This window comes from Trachinotus anak, unplaced genomic scaffold (genome assembly GCF_046630095.1).
Source record: "Trachinotus anak isolate AG129_WGS33_773 ecotype Australia unplaced genomic scaffold, CSIRO_AGI_Tana_v1 ptg000028l, whole genome shotgun sequence".
Classification (NCBI taxonomy): Eukaryota; Metazoa; Chordata; class Actinopteri; order Carangiformes; family Carangidae; genus Trachinotus; species Trachinotus anak.
Genome location: NW_027273879.1, coordinates 12,277,102 through 12,298,011, shown reverse-complemented (window position 1 = coordinate 12,298,011; position 20,910 = coordinate 12,277,102). Strand labels below are relative to the sequence as shown.

General features: G+C 40.7%; 1 protein-coding gene across 2 annotated transcripts; it reads right to left on the bottom strand.

Annotated features, from left to right (window-relative positions):
* Positions 1-240: 240 nt before the first annotated feature.
* slc27a4 (solute carrier family 27 member 4) lies at positions 241-19,376 on the bottom strand. Of its 2 annotated transcripts, none has more exons than XM_071466131.1 (14): positions 19,235-19,376; positions 17,453-17,614; positions 14,288-14,498; positions 13,680-13,863; positions 11,804-11,962; positions 10,372-10,441; positions 10,083-10,174; positions 9,266-9,375; positions 8,820-9,029; positions 8,389-8,515; positions 7,385-7,522; positions 7,123-7,287; positions 6,162-6,308; positions 241-5,050 (listed from the first exon to the last, which is right to left on the bottom strand). In XM_071466131.1, exons 2-14 carry the CDS (start codon positions 17,611-17,613, stop codon positions 4,893-4,895), a joined length of 1,932 nt encoding a protein of 643 aa, XP_071322232.1. In that variant the 5' UTR covers position 17,614; positions 19,235-19,376; the 3' UTR covers positions 241-4,892. The 2 variants fall into 2 exon arrangements, with proteins under 2 accessions (XP_071322232.1, XP_071322231.1); XM_071466130.1 differs by lacking the exon at positions 19,235-19,376 and adding an exon at positions 18,993-19,177.
* Between the last annotated feature and the right edge of the window lie 1,534 nt (positions 19,377-20,910).

The following is a 20,910-nucleotide window of genomic DNA, read 5'->3' as shown; positions in this document are numbered from 1 at the left end:
GATCAGATCCTATGTGTGATTTAGAAGGAATTGTTGGCCTCTCAGAAGGGGAGATGAATAGAATTTAATAGTTATGGATTGATCAATAATTTATCTTAAAATAACAAATAGATGGTGACCAATAATATTTAAAGTTTTGCCCGGAAATTCTCGTACAGGAAGCCCAGATGTGGTGCAATGATAAAACGCAGCCTCTGAAACAGTTCAGCATGAAAAAACAACGAATCACAATTTCAATAGTTAAATTTAAATAGTTTTTATTAATAATCATTTTTTCCATTTGCAGCACTGCTTTTATCACTTTTTCTTGAAATGCATGATGTATACAGCTAACCTTTAGTGGACAAGAGGACATCAGTGTGTGTGTCTCACACACACAGCACACCTCACAGACCTCCCCTACACACTCTGCACAAGCTGAGAGCTGCCGCCTGTGCAATGAGACAGTAAAATAATAATAAAAAACGTTCACACATATAGGCAGACACGTACACACTTGTTTCCTTCTCTAGCACTGTTTGATGTTCCTGAGGACCGCGACCCGGAGGAAAAGACAAACAAAATGTGCAAAAAAAAAAAAAAAAAAAAAGAAAAATGTTGATCAGAGCATGAGGGACAGTAAGACCAAAGGGACAAACAAAAACATATACACAAGTCTTCAGTCAGGGTCCATGATCTGGGGCTTGCCTGGTGGGTAATGACTGTTACATAATTGTGAACTTCACTGTGACAATCGTCAGTGATTTACGCTCAGACTCTGGTTATCTTGACTGATCTCAGTGTGACAGTTGATGCCTTTGAGGCTTTCTCACAACACTGTTCACTTTGGAGCTCAACTGAACAAACGTATACATCATTATATACATCAATCACCGTAAACTGACAAAATCTACTATCTCAGTGTATCAGGTGTAGGCATTAAATTGGCTTGATCTGCCAAAAAGTTTTTCAGTCTTCTGAAGCAAAAACACAATAGAAAACAGGTGAAGTGATTTTAACCAATTATAATAGTTACAGTTAAATCTTGTTATGAATCTGGTTTACAGTAGGAGGAAAAAGAAAAACCACATTTTGATTCTTTTGAACCAATACATCTCTATCTACAGTACGTTAGGTCCTTCCATTTGTAATCCAAGGACTGTGTGATGGCGCGGACACTTGTGTATGCCTCTCTAACTCTCCCTTGTCAGAAAAAGTATTGGTGAGGGTACAGCGCCCCCCTCTGGTCTCAATACACCCTGTGCCCTGTAGGCTTGTAGCTGGGAAATGGCTCATGGTCAACATTTCCACCAATTTCATCCAGAAAGGTAGATCCCTGGCTGGTTCCTTGTGCCAAAGGTAGAAAAAACCAAAAACTTCCATTTGATTGTCTTCCACTCATGCATGATTCCCCCTTTTTTTTGTTTTTATACCAAAATCACAAAGCTATAATTTCACACAAAGAAAAACAAGAGCAAACACATAGAGCAGTGAAACAATCAAAGTATAATTAACAGTTCTTCAAAAATAATAATTTAAACTCATAAAAAAAAAAAAAGAAAAGAAAAATGGAAACATCTTATTCAGAGTGCTCTATGGGGGGGCTGTTTAGTCACGCGCCCCCTGGTGGTCAGGGTTAACAAATGTAACCCTCAGTCAGAAGCATCATAACAGCCAGAATGTGTTCCCTTAGATACGTAAATCACACTTTACAAAGTCATCATCATCGTCATTGGTCACTCATTTGCATTTCAGACATTCATGAGAACATTTCACACTCATCATTAAAGAACAAAATACATGTGAGAGAGATAGAGACGGACTACAGAAGAAGCAGGGATGAAACTCAATTTGTGTCAAACGGCTTTGTTGGTCTTCTTCCCAAACCAGGGGAATGACGAGTGAGAGGAACGCTGACGAACGTTGTCAGCAGACTGCAGCCGCCATGGTCAACTGTGTCAGTCAGTGCAAAGTACAAACTAAGGAAAGCCGTTGAAACATATTGAGAATCAGTCTGCAGGAAACAAAGTAGCCTAAGCACTGCCACATAAAAAATAAATTTAAAAAAAAAAAAAAAAACTTTTGAAGAACAGAAAGTCATCTACATTACAGCCAGTCCTCAGATGTTGTCCTCAACCTGCCTGGCTGTACTGTAGGTGTACAATGTGGTCAGTTGCAAAGGTAAGGGGAGGGCAGACTACACACAACACACATAAGCAAAAGATACTTGAAAACAGTTTTGAGTGTGTAGGTGGAGCTTGATGTTACCAAACCTCCTGAACAATCTCAAAAATTGACAAAAGAAAAATCCCTCCAATATGTTAAATCACACATTTGAAGAACTCCAATTAGGAAATATTCAACAGCTGTTTTTTTTTTTTTTTTTTACCATTGTCTGAATCAACATGACCACAGACGTGGCAGAGAAGGAGGCTTGGTACCTGACAGAGACAGTCAGGATCAAACAGAGGTGCCTGCTCGAAGGGAAGGAGGACCACAGTCAGAAAGAGAGAAGACAGAGGAAAGAGATGGTTTAATGTAACGGATTGGAGTGGATTGGAGTGGTTGGCAGAAAGACGATAAAGGCTTAAAGTAAAGGTGCAGAGCAAATGGAAACTTGGGCGAATGATATCTTTAAGAAAACCCAAGAAACAAATGCGTAACAAATAAAGACAGCTAGAAGACAAATTAAGGTTACAGTCAGGGCTGGGAGATCAGAGGGAAAGGAAGTAAGGAGGATAGAGTTTTGTTCAAATTTTTGTGACAGCAGCCTCGCAGCAATTGGACTCTCGGACTCTTGCCCGATGAGACATCAACACAAACTCCTCCTGCACCTGGCAGGATGAAGATGTCAGTGGCTGGGCTGCCTCTGTTTCCTAGGAGATGATTTTCAGAGTAAAATATGAGCTCCCAAGATTTGGGTCAGCATTGCGAGGCCACTATGACAGGAAACTTGGACACAGCCAAACGAGATTATGGTAGACAGAAGCTGAACGAGAGGAGTGAAGGTAGAAGTGCAACACAGAGAACAATATGAGACACTACGTGTGGGCCAGGGCCTGTGAATCTGGGAGGTGAACTCACAGTAAGGCACAGTGCTCTGCTTGTGGTTGACGATGCTCATTCATGCTGCTACAACCTCTGATGACAGCTAATGCAGACGACGGACAAGACATCGATGACAAAGCACATTTTCTCTTCTTCCACTGCTCCATTTCGATGCATCCTCTCCGTTACAGCGTCCCTACTCCCTGCCTTTGAATCTTTGGATCGTTCGGCTCTCCTGAATCTGGCAGGACATCCCTCTTTAGCACCAGAATATTGTTAAAAACACAAATCCTCGCTGCTGAGGCAAGTCGGTGCGTCTCTCTCTTCAGTCAAGTCCTCATATGTTTCAGAAGAATATACACACACCCTACGATAGGCAAAGTCTACCTCTTACGACAAAACCTGCACAATAGAGCCACGCGACCATACTGCACGTCAGCTCTGTAAGTGAACAGTGCTGTGTATGGAAATAGCCCCATGTATTTAGCCCAGGGTTGAATCAGTCAGAGCACTTTACTTTGTATTCCAGCAGCTGATATAAAATGCATACTGCAGCTTAATTCATGAGGACTCCAAGAGCTACTGAAGCACAGATTTGGATTTACATAAAGCAGAAAAAACCTGAAACATTTTCACTACAACAAAAGAGAAAGCTTTTACAACAACATAAATTACTAAAACTTTCATATTTTCTTAAATATGTAAACAAACACTACAACTTAAATATATCTGGTGTAATGCAGACATATTTAAATACAAAGCTTTGTTTTATATCAGCGCTCATGTGGTGCGGCTGATTATTGCACTGCGAACTCTGGAGCCCTATTGCACTTTAGTAAATCTCAGCTTCAACCACTGGTCTAATTTCACTTCTGTAACCTTTGGTTACATGTCAAAGGCTCTTCAAAATCCTTCACATCTTAATGTGTTCCCTTTGAAACAAAAACCCTTGGTGTCCTTACCTCATTTTCATTGCAAGGATGGAAATGAAGACAAGGAGACCGGAGAGTTCAAGGAAAGACTTTGATAAAGTTAGCTTCAAACATAGGAGAGGTGTAGTTGTCACACAGGTTTGTCACTGTTGGCTAATTGTGCAGGTGAGGTCAACGAAAGAGGCTCCAGTCTTTCACAGAACAATCTCGCTAACATAACAACAATCAGAGACAGTTTAGGTCCTCACAGGTCCCTCCGCCGTGCCACACATCGTATGTACTGAATCCGCGTTCCTCTTTATCATCCATCAGGTTTGTGGTTATCTGGAGTTTCAAGTTTGTGCATTCTGGATGCCAGGCAGCCTGTATTCCTCATCCCCCCACCCCCCCCACCCCCCGGTGTCCCCCAGCAAAACATCTGGTTTGATGGACCATGATGAACAGGCGGGGGTTTGTCTGAGGACTGTGTGCACTGGGATTGTGTGGCTATGACGAGTGGTTTCAAGTCACCAAATAGACCTGGTTACTGGGTTTGTGCCCCTCTCTGTGTTTGCTGAGGTAGCGAGAGGAGTTGCCGCGGAGATTGCAGGAGGGATGGATGGAGTGGTGCTGTGTGTGTGTGTGTGTGTGTGTGTGTGTGTGAGAGAGAGAGAGTGGCGTGCAGGAGTCTGTTTTTAGAGATTAAAGAGCAAAGTGGGTCTGGGAATAATGTGTATGTGTGTGTATGTGTAAAAATGTTGGCATTTGACTCTGGGTGCACGGAATGATTATGGCTATTACTTTATACCGTTTGTATTTTTGTGTATATGGGGACGAGGTCCTGCATTCTGCTATCCTGCTCACAAAATATTGTCTTCTGTTCTGTATTGTATGTGTGTGTATGTATGTGTTGGTATGTGTGTACGTATGTAAATGTGGCGCCCAGCCTAGTCATCACAATTTGTGTTTCCCTGACAGTATGGAGCGGTAAGTCTCCTCGTCCAGTTGCACATAGCGCCCTCTGCTGGAATCCAGGAAGTAGAGTCTGTCCGACACCGCGCTGGGATCAAAGCCATCCCTACGCAAATCTGTCTTCTGAAACTTAAATGTTCCTGTGAAAAAAGACACAAAGAAATAATGTAAATATTCAAATTTGCCTTAAAATGCCTCTTAACTTTTTTTAGCCTTACAGCTTTAAGAAAAATACCAGAACACGACTCTAATCAAATTTTGCAAAGCAGTTCTATTATCATTATCATTATCATTATCATTATTATTATTATTATTATTATTATTATTATTTATTTTTTTTTATTATAAGAAGTTATTTTGAATTGGTGATGATGTTTATATTAACAGTCATGATGCCTTGCTTGTGTCTGAATGGATTTGCAGCTATCATTTAGAATCTATTGTAAAATGAAAATGTAAATTGAATTGAAAGACAAGATTTCTCCAATTTCATTACAGACAAACAATTTTTGATAACTTTCTACTTCTTGTGTTGTTTGAAGTGAAAGTGATGAGAGGCTTTCGCTGGATTGGAGAGATGAGCAGGACAAAAGGAAATGTGTGGGAAGATGTGAAAAAATACTAAATGTAATATAACTCTCACTTTCTCCTTATTCAAGCTTGGGCTCAAATTGATGAGAAAAAGAAAACAGAGGCAGGATGATGATGTAAGATTGTGTCTGTTTGCCGAATTAAGCTAAACTGCTGTCAACGGGCTGCTCCTGGTAGAGCTCTGTATTAGAAATTTGCCTTGGGGGAAAAAAAGATTACACATTTACACTGATTCTTCACTGGCATCAAACAGTATTGAATCATTTCAATTTTGGCTGTTAATAGCAGAAGTTTAAAGATACTCTACTTGGAATTATGATTTGGCTCTGATGTGGTATTTTCACAAAAAAGTTTAATACTTTGTTATAATTTCTTGTAAAATCCAGAATCAATGAATATGCAAATGCCTCCTACTTCACTATAAAGTTCATTTTCAGTTTATGTCCACTGGGGGTTCTGAAGTTTGCATTTTGCATTTTACTCATTGTGATGTTTCAAAAGTGGCTTGTTTCCTCACAGACTGTGAGACTGAGTGAATTTAAAGCATGACTCAGATTCTTCAAAACCATTTGGAAATTTTTCAAATTGCATTGTAATAAAAACTATATTTAGACTCGATTTTTATGCTTTACACAAACAGCAATGGAAAGTGCATCATACCTGTCTTGTTGACCTCTGGGAGGAAGCGAAGGAATACAGGTCTGGCGTACGGAGGGAGAGCCTTCTCCATGTCCTTCACAAACTTCTCCAGGTCAGTGGAGTGAGACGGATCAGCGATGGCTGCCATTCCAGCCTTTCCCTCTGCTCCTGCACACAGAAACAGACAAGTCAGAGGTTTAATTTAAGTACTGTGCAGAACCATCCTTATGTCTTTACACAGATGAAACCTGCCAGTGTTAATTTACCTCTACCTCTATATATCATTGACTGACTGTATTATTCATTGTTTTTTACTTTACCTGCTAGATGGGGAGTGTGGCAGTTTGTGTTTTCTGCTGTGATCTGTATGACTTGTTTATCTTTTGTTATTTGTCACTGAGACCAAACTGGTTCCCTCCTTTGGGGATTAATAAAGTTATCCAATCTAATCACAGCAGCTGGAAAGTGGCATCTGTGATTTGTCTTCTGTGTCTCTCAGTCTGCAGAGCCTCAACTACAACTCTGCTTTATAGGTAGTGACATTTCTAAATGAAATCATTGAATGTCACAATAGGTCAAGAGCTCACAGAGAAACCGCAGCTGTAAAAACTACACAGTATGGTTCTTGTCTTGTCTATCTATTCATCTCTTTATACACACTCCAGTAACATTGTTTGTGATGTTTTTCTGTCCACTCGGGATGTTGTTTTTGAAAAATCAGAGTCAAAAAAGAGTTTTTTTACGGGATGAGATGTTACTTCAATAAAACTGGTGTAACAGGATATATTTATTGTATTACATATTTTACACAAGTATTAAGACTCAGAGGATAAACTGCCACACATAGACGAGGAAAGGAAGTGACAGGGATCCAACTGAAGCACATTTCAAGTGTGAGAGAGAACTGAGAAGAAACTTAGCACTTTTAGACCCAAATGGAGGAAAGACTCCTTAATCTCGGAAGCATGTTAGAAGATGTTACCTGGTACTTCCACTCCATACACAACTACATCTTTCATGTCTAGCAGCCTGCTGAGCGTTCCCTCCACCTCTGTCGTTGAGACGTTCTCTCCCTTCCAGCGGAACGTGTCTCCTGTTCGGTCCTTGAAGTACATGTGACCGTACTTATCCATGATCAGCACATCACCTGGTGAGAAGGGGGCGTACTCATTTACTTCAGCACTTCACCAGGGAATACAGTAAATAACTGTGTGTCTGGGTGTGTGTGTGTATGAGTGACTAACCAGAGAGATAGGCACTGTCTCCCTTCTTGAAGACACTTTGAGCAATCTTCTTGCTGGTTGCTGATTGGTTGACATAGCCATCAAACCTCCTAAGAGGGTCATTCTGAATGATCCTGCCGACTAACTGGCCAGGCTCGCCTAGAAAGAGAGAAACAAAGACGGAGAGAGACAAAGAATGAGAGAGAGGTGTGAAAGACCGGAGGGATTTACAGTATGAATGTATAAATGGCATTCACGTGATTTCATATTGCTGTTTCAACCACACAAAGTGCATCATTTGAGCTCCATCAGGGGTTTCAGAGAGGACTAATGTCAATAGGTGCTTTTACACAGCCTATTCAAGGAATGTTGTGCCATTATTCTGCCTCGCCTTTCTCTATAAAAGGTACAAACACAGAATGGGGGGCATTGTTCTTCCACCTTTATGACGGTAGTGGAGGTAGTCACAGAGCCGAATCAACATCTGGGTAAAATCCGTCACACATCTCTGTTCTTGGAATGCCGGGATGCCATCTTAAGTCACACACTGTGACGGCATTATGCCGGCTTTGTTTGGTTCAGTGTAAACAAGCAAAGACACAAGGGGTCTTTTTAACAGCAATATAGTGCAATCTCTTTATAAAAGGAGCTAATGAATCACTTACATAACAAATATAATAATTTGCTTTTGGGGAGGGGGGTTGTAAGTTGGCTGTTTTTGGCAGAATAACTCAGACATGGACTTCTGATGTAAACATTTTCTGAAGAAAAAGACCAGTGCAATATACCAACAGTGGCACTTTCTGATAGATCACATGCGTATGTACATGGATCATCAGTCTGCAGTGATGTCATCGGGGTTTGGGTTGAAATACAAATATATGCAAGTACAAATCGCCAGAATCAGTACAGACAACTTGTTCAGCTTTATTTCTCTGTTAATCAAACATATGATGTGGATGAGAATATATGAACAGCTTAAAACCACCTCTCTGTAGTTTTATGTGTGTATACAGCAAACATACCAGGTTTACAGGGAATGCAGACGCCATCAGGTCCCCTAATGAGCTCCATGGTCTCTTCATCCACCCTCACCAGTCTGATGGGGTAGATGAAAGGTAGAATCTGACTGTTGAAGCCACACGCTCCAACCTAGAGGACAGACGCAAAATGTCAACAACCACAAAGCTTTCAGTGTGGTGAGGAAGATGAAAGACAGACAAGTATTAACCAGAAAAAAACTGCAGGGCTTTGTGTTGTGTTGTATTAATGAGAAGCTGCCAAAACTGATACAACAACACAATTACAGAATATCAAAGTGCTTAACGTGAGGAGGCTTTTAGAGCAGTTATGAAAAGAAAATCTTTTGACAACATTGTGAAGTTCTCTCAGGCGAGAAGATTTAGGGGGTTTGGTCAGAGCATCATCACCACTTCTTTGCAGGACACATTCCCACCTTGTTATCGAAGTTGCCCAGGCTGCAGTTGCACTCTGTAGCTCCATAGAACTCTGCAATCTGCGGGATATTGAAGCGGTTCATGAACTCCTTCCATATGGACTGGCGAAGGCCGTTGCCCAGTGCCATGCGCACCCGATGTTGCTGCTCCGTGTCCCGAACTGGCTGGTTCAGCAAATATCTGCAGATCTCACCAATGTACTGCACAATCTGGGAAGATGGCAGTAAGAAAAACAATAGTTTCACGATGAGACATAACAGTGATATGAACAGACTAATTACTGATTTAACAACAAGCTCACAATAAGGAAAAATGGATTCATCAAGCTTAGCTGGGGAGTAACATTAAATCTTGAGGTTAATTTTATAGGCAGTGACAGGAAAGAAGTCTTTTCAGCAACGCTAAGAGGCTATAGTTACACTATGCTAATTTACGCTATGCTTACAGTGCAGTTGTATTTGACACAGTCGTCCCAGAAACGCGAGGCAGAGAACTTCTTTCTGATGACTACAGTCATGCCATGTATTATACACTGGCCCACTCCCACAATGTTTCCTGTGGACAGAGAAATATGAGCTGTCATGAGTCCCAGGCACAACATGAAAATGTACAAAGACATATCACTGAAAGCAACAACATTCAACTTCTACTTTCATTTAAATAATGAACTAATTTTATATGTTGTCAGTCTTTGTCTGTAGCAGTATCTGTATGTGCCACTCTCCAAATTTTGTGATTGCACACCAAGTGAAACCATGACGTAAAAAAAAAAAAAAAAACATGACAAAACTAAATGAAGAAATAAGGGCAAATGTACTTCTCAACATGAGGAAAAATTGTATTGTATGGGCAGATTTGAACACAGCAGACCAAAACAATTGCACCAATACCCTTTAGAGGAAGTGGTCTAAGAATGGTCACAAAAAAAATGTCTGCTTTAGTTTGTTAACGGTAGGAATCAATCTGAGCCAACTACAAGGCCTGCTCTGCTAAATGGCTCCTGTAGCTAGGTGCACTCTGCATAATGGATTGCAGATGAGCAAAATGAACAGTTGCTAGCATCTAGCTGGAGGATGAGTCGAGGTCTGAATGATACAGGCTTTCAGTGATGCACTTGGTCTGCTCAAATTTTCTTTCTGCATGACAATAAATTGAGACAACAAGTTTACCGAGTCATCCACCGATATGGACAAGAGCAAACAAACTATAGGTTTGAAAACACCCTTACTCCCAACTTTGAAGACACACAGTTATGGCTTTACCTGCAGAGTGGTAGAGCGGTAGGCAATCATACAGCACATCGTCTGATGTCATCTTAAAGCCATAATATACCAAAGCTGCCATGCGGTAGTACCTGAAAAACAGGGTGGGGTGAGGCAGGGAAAGAGAAGAAAGTAAAATAAGTCAGAAGAAAGCCAAGACATTTCATGTTGTTCCTCTTCCATTCTCTTCTAAGAGTATTTGTACTCCACATGAAAGCTGCATGGATCAACAAAGAGAGCAGCTGCAGTTCCCGTGTGTCTGTTAGTTAGCTGCACGACTCCTTCCTACCTGCTGTGCACAACAATAGCAGCTTTAGGCATCCCAGTGGTTCCTGACGTGTAGATGTAGAATAGGCGATCTGTAACGCAGCACAGTAAGAGTGAGATAACGTACATGTCAACAACAAAATGCACCATGACTGGTTATAGTGCGTTTGGATGCGTAAAAGTGAACACTGTCATGTTTAAATGTAGAGTTTCAATTTATTTTTTTGAAATGAACATTTTGCTGAATGCTCACTTCTGTTTAGCCGTGTAGCATAAATGCTTGGCTTTGATTCTTCAATGAAGGCCTATTTACAGTTTTGACTGCCAGCTCATTTGGAGTAAGTTACGGCACTGAAAGATAGAGGCAGGATAAAAGAGAATCCCCTTTTAAAGACTGTGCAAATTAGACCATTAAGTTCCCTTTTTCTACAGAGAATAAAGAGATACAGGGAAATGTGTAAGAAAAGTGTTCTAGTTGTTAAACAGAAATTTAAGGATGAGGAGCCTTCTTTTAGATATATTCAAAATGCAATGGATGATCCCTGATATAACAGTGAACCACTTGTGTTTGGATTTTGCTTTCCTGCTCACAATTGATTGTATCTGTAATAAACAACAACCACTGTTAAGCAGCCACTCAGTGCAGGAGTACTTGTTTACATTCGTCCTCCACAACATACTCTATAATCACTCTGAATGTGACCTGACCCCTCTAATCCTGACACATTTTGTTTGCAATCTGTCCTGATTGCCAGAGAGACCATTTGCCAAACATGAACATGACCAAAGGTCACAGGTTTTTATTGCCACACCTGCCTGTGCCGCTGTCATGTGGTACTGAAGTGCTGTATAGAAAAGTGAAGGAGCAGGTAGGACTTTTCCTCACCTGAACCAAGGGTCTATAGATAGAGGGTGTAAAAATGGTGTTCTTTTTACATTATTAAATTAACTATAATGGTTAAAAAGAGTGAAATCATTTCTCTCATTTAGACGACACTCATGTCTTTATGAGAAAACTGTGAATTGAAGTTTTCTGTCTTGCTCTGTGTTTATTTCTAGTCATAAATATCATTAAAAGCAGCTAAACAATTCAGTGATTGTATTCTTGACATTTCGGTTCACTGAATGTGTTTTATCATACAGTATGATTTAGTGGTGTAATTTCTCTGACTGTGAGTCACTGCTGGGGCTCAAAAGTATAACTGACCACTTGTCAATTGGTCAGTTTATACAAACAACTTACTTTTGACGGAAAGAAATGTTAGAAAGTTTTATTACTGATGACCAGGACATCTGTTGTTGGTTGGTGAATTATTATTAAGTAATAATTATAACTATAATAATTATTGTTAAGTAAATATCACCTAAAATCAGTCCCAAAAGCATGTGTAAAACAGATTGAAAAGTTCTTGATCTGTGATCCTTGTTTGCAAGATGGACACAGCATTTCTCACCTGTGAAGCAGCGTTGCGGCCGGCTGGGCAGGTGAGATGGAGCGCCATCCAGCAGGGGCTCTAGGCACTCGGTTCCCTGTGGGACCCGTTTGGGGTCCCAGTCTCCAGAGCAGAACATCTGCACTGCCTTCCCCATGGAACTGTGAACCTCGGACACAGCTATGAGAGGGAGACAAATACATTAAAGCTAATTAGATTTATTTCACCATTTCACCCAACTGCAAGATGACTATATGTGGTGCAACATTTAAGTACCATAGCAGGTTAAAATAACTCGGGGTGGGAGAGGAAAGAGAAACACCTTTGTACAAAGAGGGCGAATGCAATGTGATCAAAGAGAGGAGAAAAAAAGTACCAATATGCAACAGTGAGATAAGCAGAGAGAAGAACGGAAGCAATAAATTGAAACAGTTCTCAGATTTTACCCTGAAAAAAACAGACAGTGTATCTTAATTTAAAAGCCTTATGTCCTGCAGACTCAGTGCTAATGCTACCAGCTTGACTTTGGCCTGCTCAGTAACCAAGAGGCTGCGTTTCCAATTACTTAAAGGCATAAAGCACATGACAGGTCCAGGATCCAATACAAAGACTGCTCCATCAATCCCAGGGTGACCAGCTCAAAACTCATTCACTCTTTATAGCTGTTGAGATCAGGGCTTTTCAGATTGGGCAGGGACTCAAAGGGGGTCATGAACAGATTGAAAGAGATCCATAATTTATGTTTGACCACTCTACTGAACTGCTGCAATTTTACATAATTAGTGCCTCCAAAGTCCAGGCAAAACAGGGCATATTTAACAATACACTGCAGGTTAATAAATTAGATATTATAAAAGCAAGTGAATCCTACTTGCACCTTTAAAAATATTCACAATCACACAAATGTGATAATGTTGATTTAAATCTTAGAATAGTTAGTTCAATCCTTTTGCTGAATAGACCATGATATACATGATCATAACAGTACAAATGCTTGGTATCCTGGTTTCTATTAGTACTCCAGGTAGTATATCCAGGTTTCTAAAACCAGGATGAGGTCTTATCCAGGTTTCTGAAACTAGGATAAGCTGTTCACATGCACAGAACATAACCAGGCTATTAGCATGCATGTAAATGCATTCAATATCAGAGATATAGGGTCAAGCCGAGTATTCAGTTAGAGCTTTTTAATTATCTTATGTGCCGTGATCATTATCCATTAAAACAACAGATTTACTGTAACAATACTTCTCATTCAAAATAACTATATGTGACTCACTGGGCTTTACAGTTGTTTTACATCAGCTTTGTTTTTCAGTTTTTATTCTAACTTTCAGTCTTAAAAAATAGACTTTAAAATGTTTTGAAAATCTCTAGTTTTTACCGTATGATCAGTTTCTAGCTGAATATTGTACTGTACGTATCTGTCTGTAGCTCAGTGCTGTAGGTCAACCCATCCTTCATTATACACCTCTTATCTGTTTCAGTTTATCATTAATCTTTGCTCAGACCTCGAACACTGTAGGATGATGATTGAGACATTTCTCCACTTCCCTCTTCATTACTTCTTCCCTTCTTTCCATCCATTAGCCATTTAAAACCTCCATTGACCGATATTGCAGTGACACCTCCTTCAAAACCCATCTATCTTTTATGACCTCTGTTACTTTCTCCCTGCACCACTCACCTCTCTCATCACAGCGGAAGCAGAACAACACTCATCAGCATGAGGCAACGTCATACAGACTGCGAAGCCCTCTGAGACAAACTTCTGATTTCTGGCTATAAACTGGACTTTATTGCTAAAATAACAAACAATAACTGTCACATATCCTTTAGATACTTCTCTAATCTGTAATTCCACCCATCCCCCTTCTCCATTCTCCTTTGCTCTCACCATCAGTCAGCTCTGAGCCAAACACCACAGCCTTGGCATTGGAGATGGTGACGCAGTGGACTAAGGCCTCCAGTCTCAAATTGAAGTTGATGAGAGCAGCCTCTACTCCGATCTTAGCCATGCCCAGCCAGAGGCCCACGTACTGGGACCTGTTCTCCATGAAAAGGGCCACCACATCACCCTCCTGAAGAAAGAAACAACAGAAACAGAGGCTCATCAAACTGACTCCCTTTACTTGATCAATTAACATTTGATTTGGTTTATCTTGATTTCCTGTAAATGGGTTATATCATGACTCCTCCTGGATGGAAAAAAAAATCTGAGTGAGCTTTAACAATTTAATTCTGCTTTAGCATTGTTCATATTGTGAAGCTATTCATTAAACAGACCATTCCTTACTCTTTATGCAAGGATCCCACAAAGATAAAGAGGATTTTTTTGATGGACAAACTATTAATTATTTTTCCACCATTCCATAGAATTTTTTTAATTTAAAAATATAATAAAGACATTGTTAAAAAAAGATTTGTGGACGTGTCATGGTAAGTTTGCCACAGATGTCTTTTTTTCTCTCATTCTTAAAGGAAAGATTTGTTTTGTAGTCTTACCCTGAAACCTCGCTCCAGCAGCAGGTTGGCCACCCTGTTGGAGTACTCGTCCAACTGATGGAAGGTCCACCTTTCCCCAGTCCCCTCGAAGATGAGTGCTGTTTTGTCTCCGTGGCGGCGGACTGTTTCAGCAAAGATCTTGGGGATTGTGTTCTTCTCTCTGAGGTGGCGTCTGACATTCATCTTCACCCGCAGTAAGACACCTGCCGCACTGAAGAAACAAGAGAGAATGATTATTAAAAAGGAAATGGCAAATTAAAATAAGATTTCCTGGACTTATTCCAAAAGACCATTTGCCCTTTAATTGCAAAAGCAATGGCACATTACCTAAATGACCATTGCACTAGCTTTGTATGTTTCAGTTCCTGTTTTATTCCATAATTTTAGTTCATTTCCAGGTAAATATTAATTTGTTGCTTTTCCTTCTGTTTTCAGTTATGTTATCATTACATGTTATTGCAGCTGTAACTAGAAACTTTTCTGAAAACTCACCTCATGGTGATTTAAAAGATTTCAATATATCAGAAAATTGATCAACTAGACAGAATACATTCAAAAATATGGAAACTATGAAAAGTATAATGTGAATCTGTTTTTTCCTGAGCTAATAAGGTTTCTAGCTAAGTTTTCAAAACAGACAATATTTGCCACTGTGCAACCATGCAACAGTAACTGGCAACTCCCACCTTCCACTTTGGCAACAAAACAAAGCCAACTGAATATTAATTGTGACATTTTCAACACTTGTCTCAGACTGGTTTTAAGAATCTGAATGCTGATTTTCACTGGGTAATAAAAATAATGGAAAGCAATCACTTTTCCTGCACCATGGATGCATGAATGGTGAAAAATCTATAAAACATGGGATCTTCTACAGATAATAGTCAACAGAAATATGATGTGTGCATAATGTACTGTACTGTACTGTAGTATACTTTTAAACTCATCTATAGTTGACCAACTAAGGGCATATATCCTATACTCTATCATATGTTCTATATTCTGAATTCTGCATGATGTAACAACACATGAAATAAAACATTATGACAGAGACTGTTGGGTGGGTCCAAGGGCCAAAGTCAGCATCTCATTCCCTACTTTTCATTTATGGCACAAAGGTAGTGGGCATTCTGCTGAGCACTGCATAATTACAGAGACATCATAAAAATCTATCGAGCCGAGTTACTTCATGGCAACACTGTGGCGGTGATGAGATTTTATCATTACGTAGTTTCATATTGGTCCAGACAACCATGATTCATTGTAGTGCAGTTGTTTAATTTATTTCATTTATACACTTGACCAGAAACAAAGCTGTTAGGGGCTGTTTCTTCTTCAGCAAAGGAGCTACATGAAGCTTTCTTCAGGCTAGGTTTTAATCATGCTGATCAATTGGTAACTAAGTGACTTCTAGACAGATACAAACATGATTAAATGTTGTAGTTTAAGGTCTCTTTATTCATGTTCATGAGTGGACTTTCATACTGGCAGCAAACTACACTGCACTGAAAAAAAAACTCTATTTACAACCAATTCTAGCAAACACAGATGCTTTACACCTACCACTGAGCCAGTTACAATCACTGGCATTTGCAGGGGCAGAGGTGTGTAAATTGGAGGTTGTTTAGTGTACAAAGGTATTAAAATGTGAACCACAGTGCCTCTAACAGTGTAAATACCTAAGCCTTACACAATATGAATTTATGAGTCACTGAGGAAACAGCATGATTTGACAGAGTTAGATATGGTGAATTTTTAACCTTGAGGCTTCAGACATTGTAAGTACGTAGACAAACATCTATAACATCATCAGAACTCAACTTAAAGTTTCAGGTACTTGTATCTGAGTAGGTACACTGTGATCTTTATCTCTCTAACCAACATCAAAGCAGAGGCATTTGGTTAAGTCACTTTGGCTTATTTCTCATGGAGTGGTCATAAAACCCCATCTTTTAAAATTTCCCTTTTCACCATCACTGGAGCTATTGAGGAAAACAGGAAGTTAACCACAAACTACTTACCATGACCACCTCAATTGTAAATATTAGCTTTCGGTAAGACAGTTAAAAGCCCCCTCCCCATCCTCTCTGTTGTCTTTTGTCTAAAATATTTAAAGCTACCTGCCATGCCACACTGTTTTGAAACATGCACGACAGGAATTCGCAGCAGGTTTCTAACACTTGTTTTAAAACTGTTGAAGAAGAGCCTCAGGTCCTGGTCGGTGAGTTCTTCAAAGCTGCTTTTTTTAAAGATGACGGTCTACTTTTTTGCAGTGTAAAAGATGCGCAAACACTTCACTCGCACATGGCGACTATGACTGTGGACAAAATTGTTACCACTGGAACAAGCAAAATCAGATGATGCACCATTGCAATTAACTGCATGATATCCTTCCAAAGTGTAATGAGACTCAAATTTTGAAGTTATTTAATGAGATTATAGTTGGTAAGGGAACCTGTTTTTTAAAAATAATTAACTAAGAAAACATTCTTGTCTACGAGTAAGTATCATTGTTTCATCACATATCATCCCACTGAGCGGTGATAAATAATCAGTCTGATTTGTAGCCATGCTCAACCTACACTAATGTTTTTTATAGGTCTAAGCAAAGACTACAAAATTTTTAATGTTCCTTTTCTAACTTTTAAATTATATACGGCAGACTTTTTGATCCAGTGCACGGCATTTGATTTTAGCTGTTTTCCCTTCTATACTGAATTAACACTGTAGTAAGAATCAATGCCTGTTTTTTACATTGAAAGAAATAAGATTCAATCAATTTTTGAACAGTGCAGTGAGACCATGATAAAGTTTTAGCTCTTATACCGTTCGTACAATCTGGATGTTAGTACTCTGAGAAATGGAGCTAGAAGTCAGCACTTTACCCCCATAGTCACTGTTTCACTTGAGGTTCGGTGTTCTGGAGTGCAGAGCCAAAACAACGGAATATTTTTCACTGTCAAAATACGTACAGACTGCACTATATTTTGGCTCACACTTCCTGTGACAGTTGAAACAATACATGACTGGTTGAAAAGAAGAAAAACAAAATGACATTATTCAATAGCAGTTACTTTCCATGCTCAAACAAGAATAAAAAGCACTCAAATTCCATAACTTTTCTAGGTTTAATTATTCATCATTAACACACATCCCCATGCTTACTGTAAGTCTCTGCCAACTGTTTTGGCAAAAATCTGCAGGAAGCCCCATCCTCCACTTCCCAGGTAGAAGATCAGGATGGCCGGGAGAACCTGGTACCAAGGCAAGCCCACCAGCAGCCTCAACACAACCAGCAGGGCTGTGCAACACGCTAGACGCATCATCCTGAAAGAATGCACACACATATAAATAGATAGAGATAATGGCCTACAGGCTGCAGACCCTAGCTAGTAATCACAAACATTTCAGACCAAACATCAGTTCAGTGGGAGAAAGGTTACATGTGGTTTAAGTAGGCAAAAGTGTTCCTGAATCTGTATCTTTATGGTGTTATTCAACCCAACCACTTAGCAATGTTATCCACTTTGATTTTGTTTGCACATCCTGTGCCCATTTCAGTCCAGTGACTCAGCGTCAGTAGACTGAGTTTGTAATGAATGAGGAAAGGGCTATCTATATGAAATAACAGAAAAACGGTATGTTGTCATCTTGTATGAAATCTGTAAGTGGCCATATAAAAACAGAGGACAAACATTTTGTAAGTCAACAGTCACACGTAGTATTGTAATACAGCTTTTTACATGTGCAGAGCTGGTAAAACCAAGAAAACCCTTGAGTTTCCTTTTCCCTTGCAGTTGCATAAAGACCAAGGCTACGGGAACCTTGGGGAAACCCTAACTCAAAGTAAAATAGTCTTTTCATGACAGCGGAGAGCAACAGAGAGCAGCATGTGTTGAAACTGGTCTTCAGTGCCACCTGATAGCAAGGAAGATGATCCTAAACCAGTAAAAGATCTGTTTACTCTGCTTATTATCTATTCATTAGTCTACTTAGAATAACACTGGGGGGGTTACTTCCGTTTATCATAATGGAGCAACAACTGGGCCTTTTTTTTGGAGCATTGTTTTCTAGAGTCAAGATGCTGACAAGATATTTATCGCCCTGCCTCCCTGCATGTGGCTGTAATGGTGATGATGGCTTTATCATGCCAATGCAATCACAGCGGTGCTATTTAGAGCGACGCTCTGCGCGGATGATTAAATTACTCTGAACGTCCAGTGGATCGACATGACAGGATTTGTCTCATGTCAGAGGACAGAAATGCTGCAAGAAAGGCACTAACCACTTCACAGTAAGAGGTAAAAAAAAAAAAAAAAAGCCTCATCATTCGCTGTTGCTACACCCGGAAATTTAAAAGGCGCGTAGCATCATATTGCGGTAGTGGATGGGGAGAGCATATAGAGGCTCAACCCACTATTTTTTTTTTTTTTTTTAAGACAGGTCCTCACATGCCATGTGCGCTTACACATTGGGCCTTCAATCCTAACCCGGTCGGACAATATTTCTCGGGCTAACCTGATGTAGGTTATCATTGTAACAGGCGCGCCGGGGAAGCTGGATGCGCAGCGGGTTGCGCGCATCGGCTTAGCAAGGAAGCGGATGGACAGTGTGACAGCACCAGTAACCCCCCCCTCTCTCTCTCTCTCTCTCTGTTAAGATGAAGAGATATGCTAAATGTGCTGTCCACATTCACACAGGTTACCTTTCAAGGACCGAGAGCTGCCTGGTATTTAAGTGTGGAGCCACCTCTCGGGTCCCGTTAGAGGGCTGGGCGCACACAAGGTTGACAAAGGACGAGAAAGTCACTGCCGGGCTCTCTCCCTTTCTCCTAGCAAAATATAACCGGACCCAACCGTGAGGCTGCACATCACGGGGGCGCTCGGTCATCCTGGGCTGTGGCTGAGAAGACCAGTTTATTTATTTATTTTTTTTTTGCTTACATACCTTGCACTTCGCTGACACCGTCACTGCATGTAGGTGCGCAAAAAAAAAAAAAAAAAAAAAAAAAAAAAAAAAAATTTCCCTGACGCGAAACTCGTTGTGTGCGGTTCCACCTTTATCGGCTTACAGGCTAGCCTGGTCGCCCCCTCCGCTCCTCGCCGCCGCTCGGCCGGGTTTCACAGAGGCTCACAGAAACACACACAGACAGACACACGCACCGGGATCCCCTCCTGTTGTTAATACCACAACGAGCTGCCGCCGCCGCTCCTCCTCCTCCTCTCCTCCGGTGCGTCGGGAGTCAAATTTTCCTGGCTGAGCGCGTCGACTTTGACCCTGCGATCATCGTCCGTTCATTGTCACAGCCTCTGATATCATTTCTGTGTTCATTGTAGCCGATAACCTCGCTAGCAAGCGTAATTCAAATGACCTTATAATTTTCTTAGCTGCGCCCGCCCACCACCGTCGGCGTGCCGTCAGTGTGTCAGAATAAGCGCTGACGGACGGCTGCCACAGCCAATAGGAGACTGGGATTTTTTATTTTTTTTATTTTTTTACTTTACACGGTCCATCCGGCTAGGGGCGGAGTTTGCGGCATTGGTGAAGAGGAAATGCGGCGCGGCCCTGCCTGCTGGCCCAGCAGACAGCGAGGCCAGTACGCACAGCAGCCTCTATCCTGAAGTGACAAGGCCCTGATGCGAAACAGTGTGGCGTAAAAAAAAAAAAAAAAAAAAAAAGAGCCCTGCCTCTGCCTGTAGGGTCCGCCTCACCACGTCCATTCATTACTCCGCGCTCGGCCACAAGATGTGCTTTAAATACCCATCTGTTAACAGAGGGGACCCGAGGAATGACGAAGGACGGACACGATATGAAACAACAGCCAGGACTCGACCATCGTGGGCATAGATCCACAATAAAAACCGAAACCTGGAAGGTTTGTCTGGTTTTCACTGCAGGCGAACGCTACATCGGCTGATTGCATGATTTAGGTTCCTGTATGGGTGGAGGTTGGTCGCCCAGTTGAAAACCTGCAGTTGTCTTTGCACTCAAAAGGTTGACAACCAGCAAATGGGAAAATACAGAAGATTAAGCTGTCCTTGCAATATCCAGACTGCAGGGACAGACAGCACTAGCACTGAAAGATGTGATATGGGAACCCTAAGTGGATATAAACCATTTCTTCAAACCTCATGCAATGCTACAATTTGGGTCTTTTTTTGAGCCAAGGAGAGTCTTGCAGCACATAATGACAAAACTGAATAACTTCTGCCTATTTTAAATGGCACAAGGAGGCTGACATTTTACACAGTGTTCATTACAGCATTGTGACATGTCGTGAACCTCATTGCATAACCACAAAAATTACAATTGGTCTGTTATTACAAATAGCTGTAGGTCACCACTGCAGGTCAACAGAGGTCACTTGCACAGTGGTCTGGCCAGCTCTAGTCAGCAGGGACACATTTTTTAAGTTCTTGCAGAACGCTGTACATGTAACCCATTTTCAAATAGTTGACCCCTACTGCAAGAATACCAAAGACTAATCACATAAAAGTCAACATTTTACAACTTGATCAGGCTTTATCATCTGATGTTGTCTTGTACCTGAGACGGCAAATGAATGATAAGCAATGCAAAGATCAAGATAAGAAAGTAAGATGAGCTTTGACCTGCAAATGAGA

What these genes read in the sequence shown, in the direction of transcription:
- slc27a4 (XM_071466130.1), bottom strand. Translation starts at nt 19,177, where the DNA reads ATGACCGAGCGCCCCCGTGATGTGCAGCCTCACGGTTGGGTCCGGTTA. An exon ending in ACAGTTGGCAGAGACTTACA is followed by an intron (nt 14,499 to 17,452) that starts GTAAGCATGGGG and finishes TTGTTTCTTCAG; the next exon opens with TGCGGCAGGTGTCTTACTGC. An exon ending in TGGGCAACTTCGATAACAAG is followed by an intron (nt 8,516 to 8,819) that starts GTGGGAATGTGT and finishes TCTGTCCTCTAG; the next exon opens with GTTGGAGCGTGTGGCTTCAA.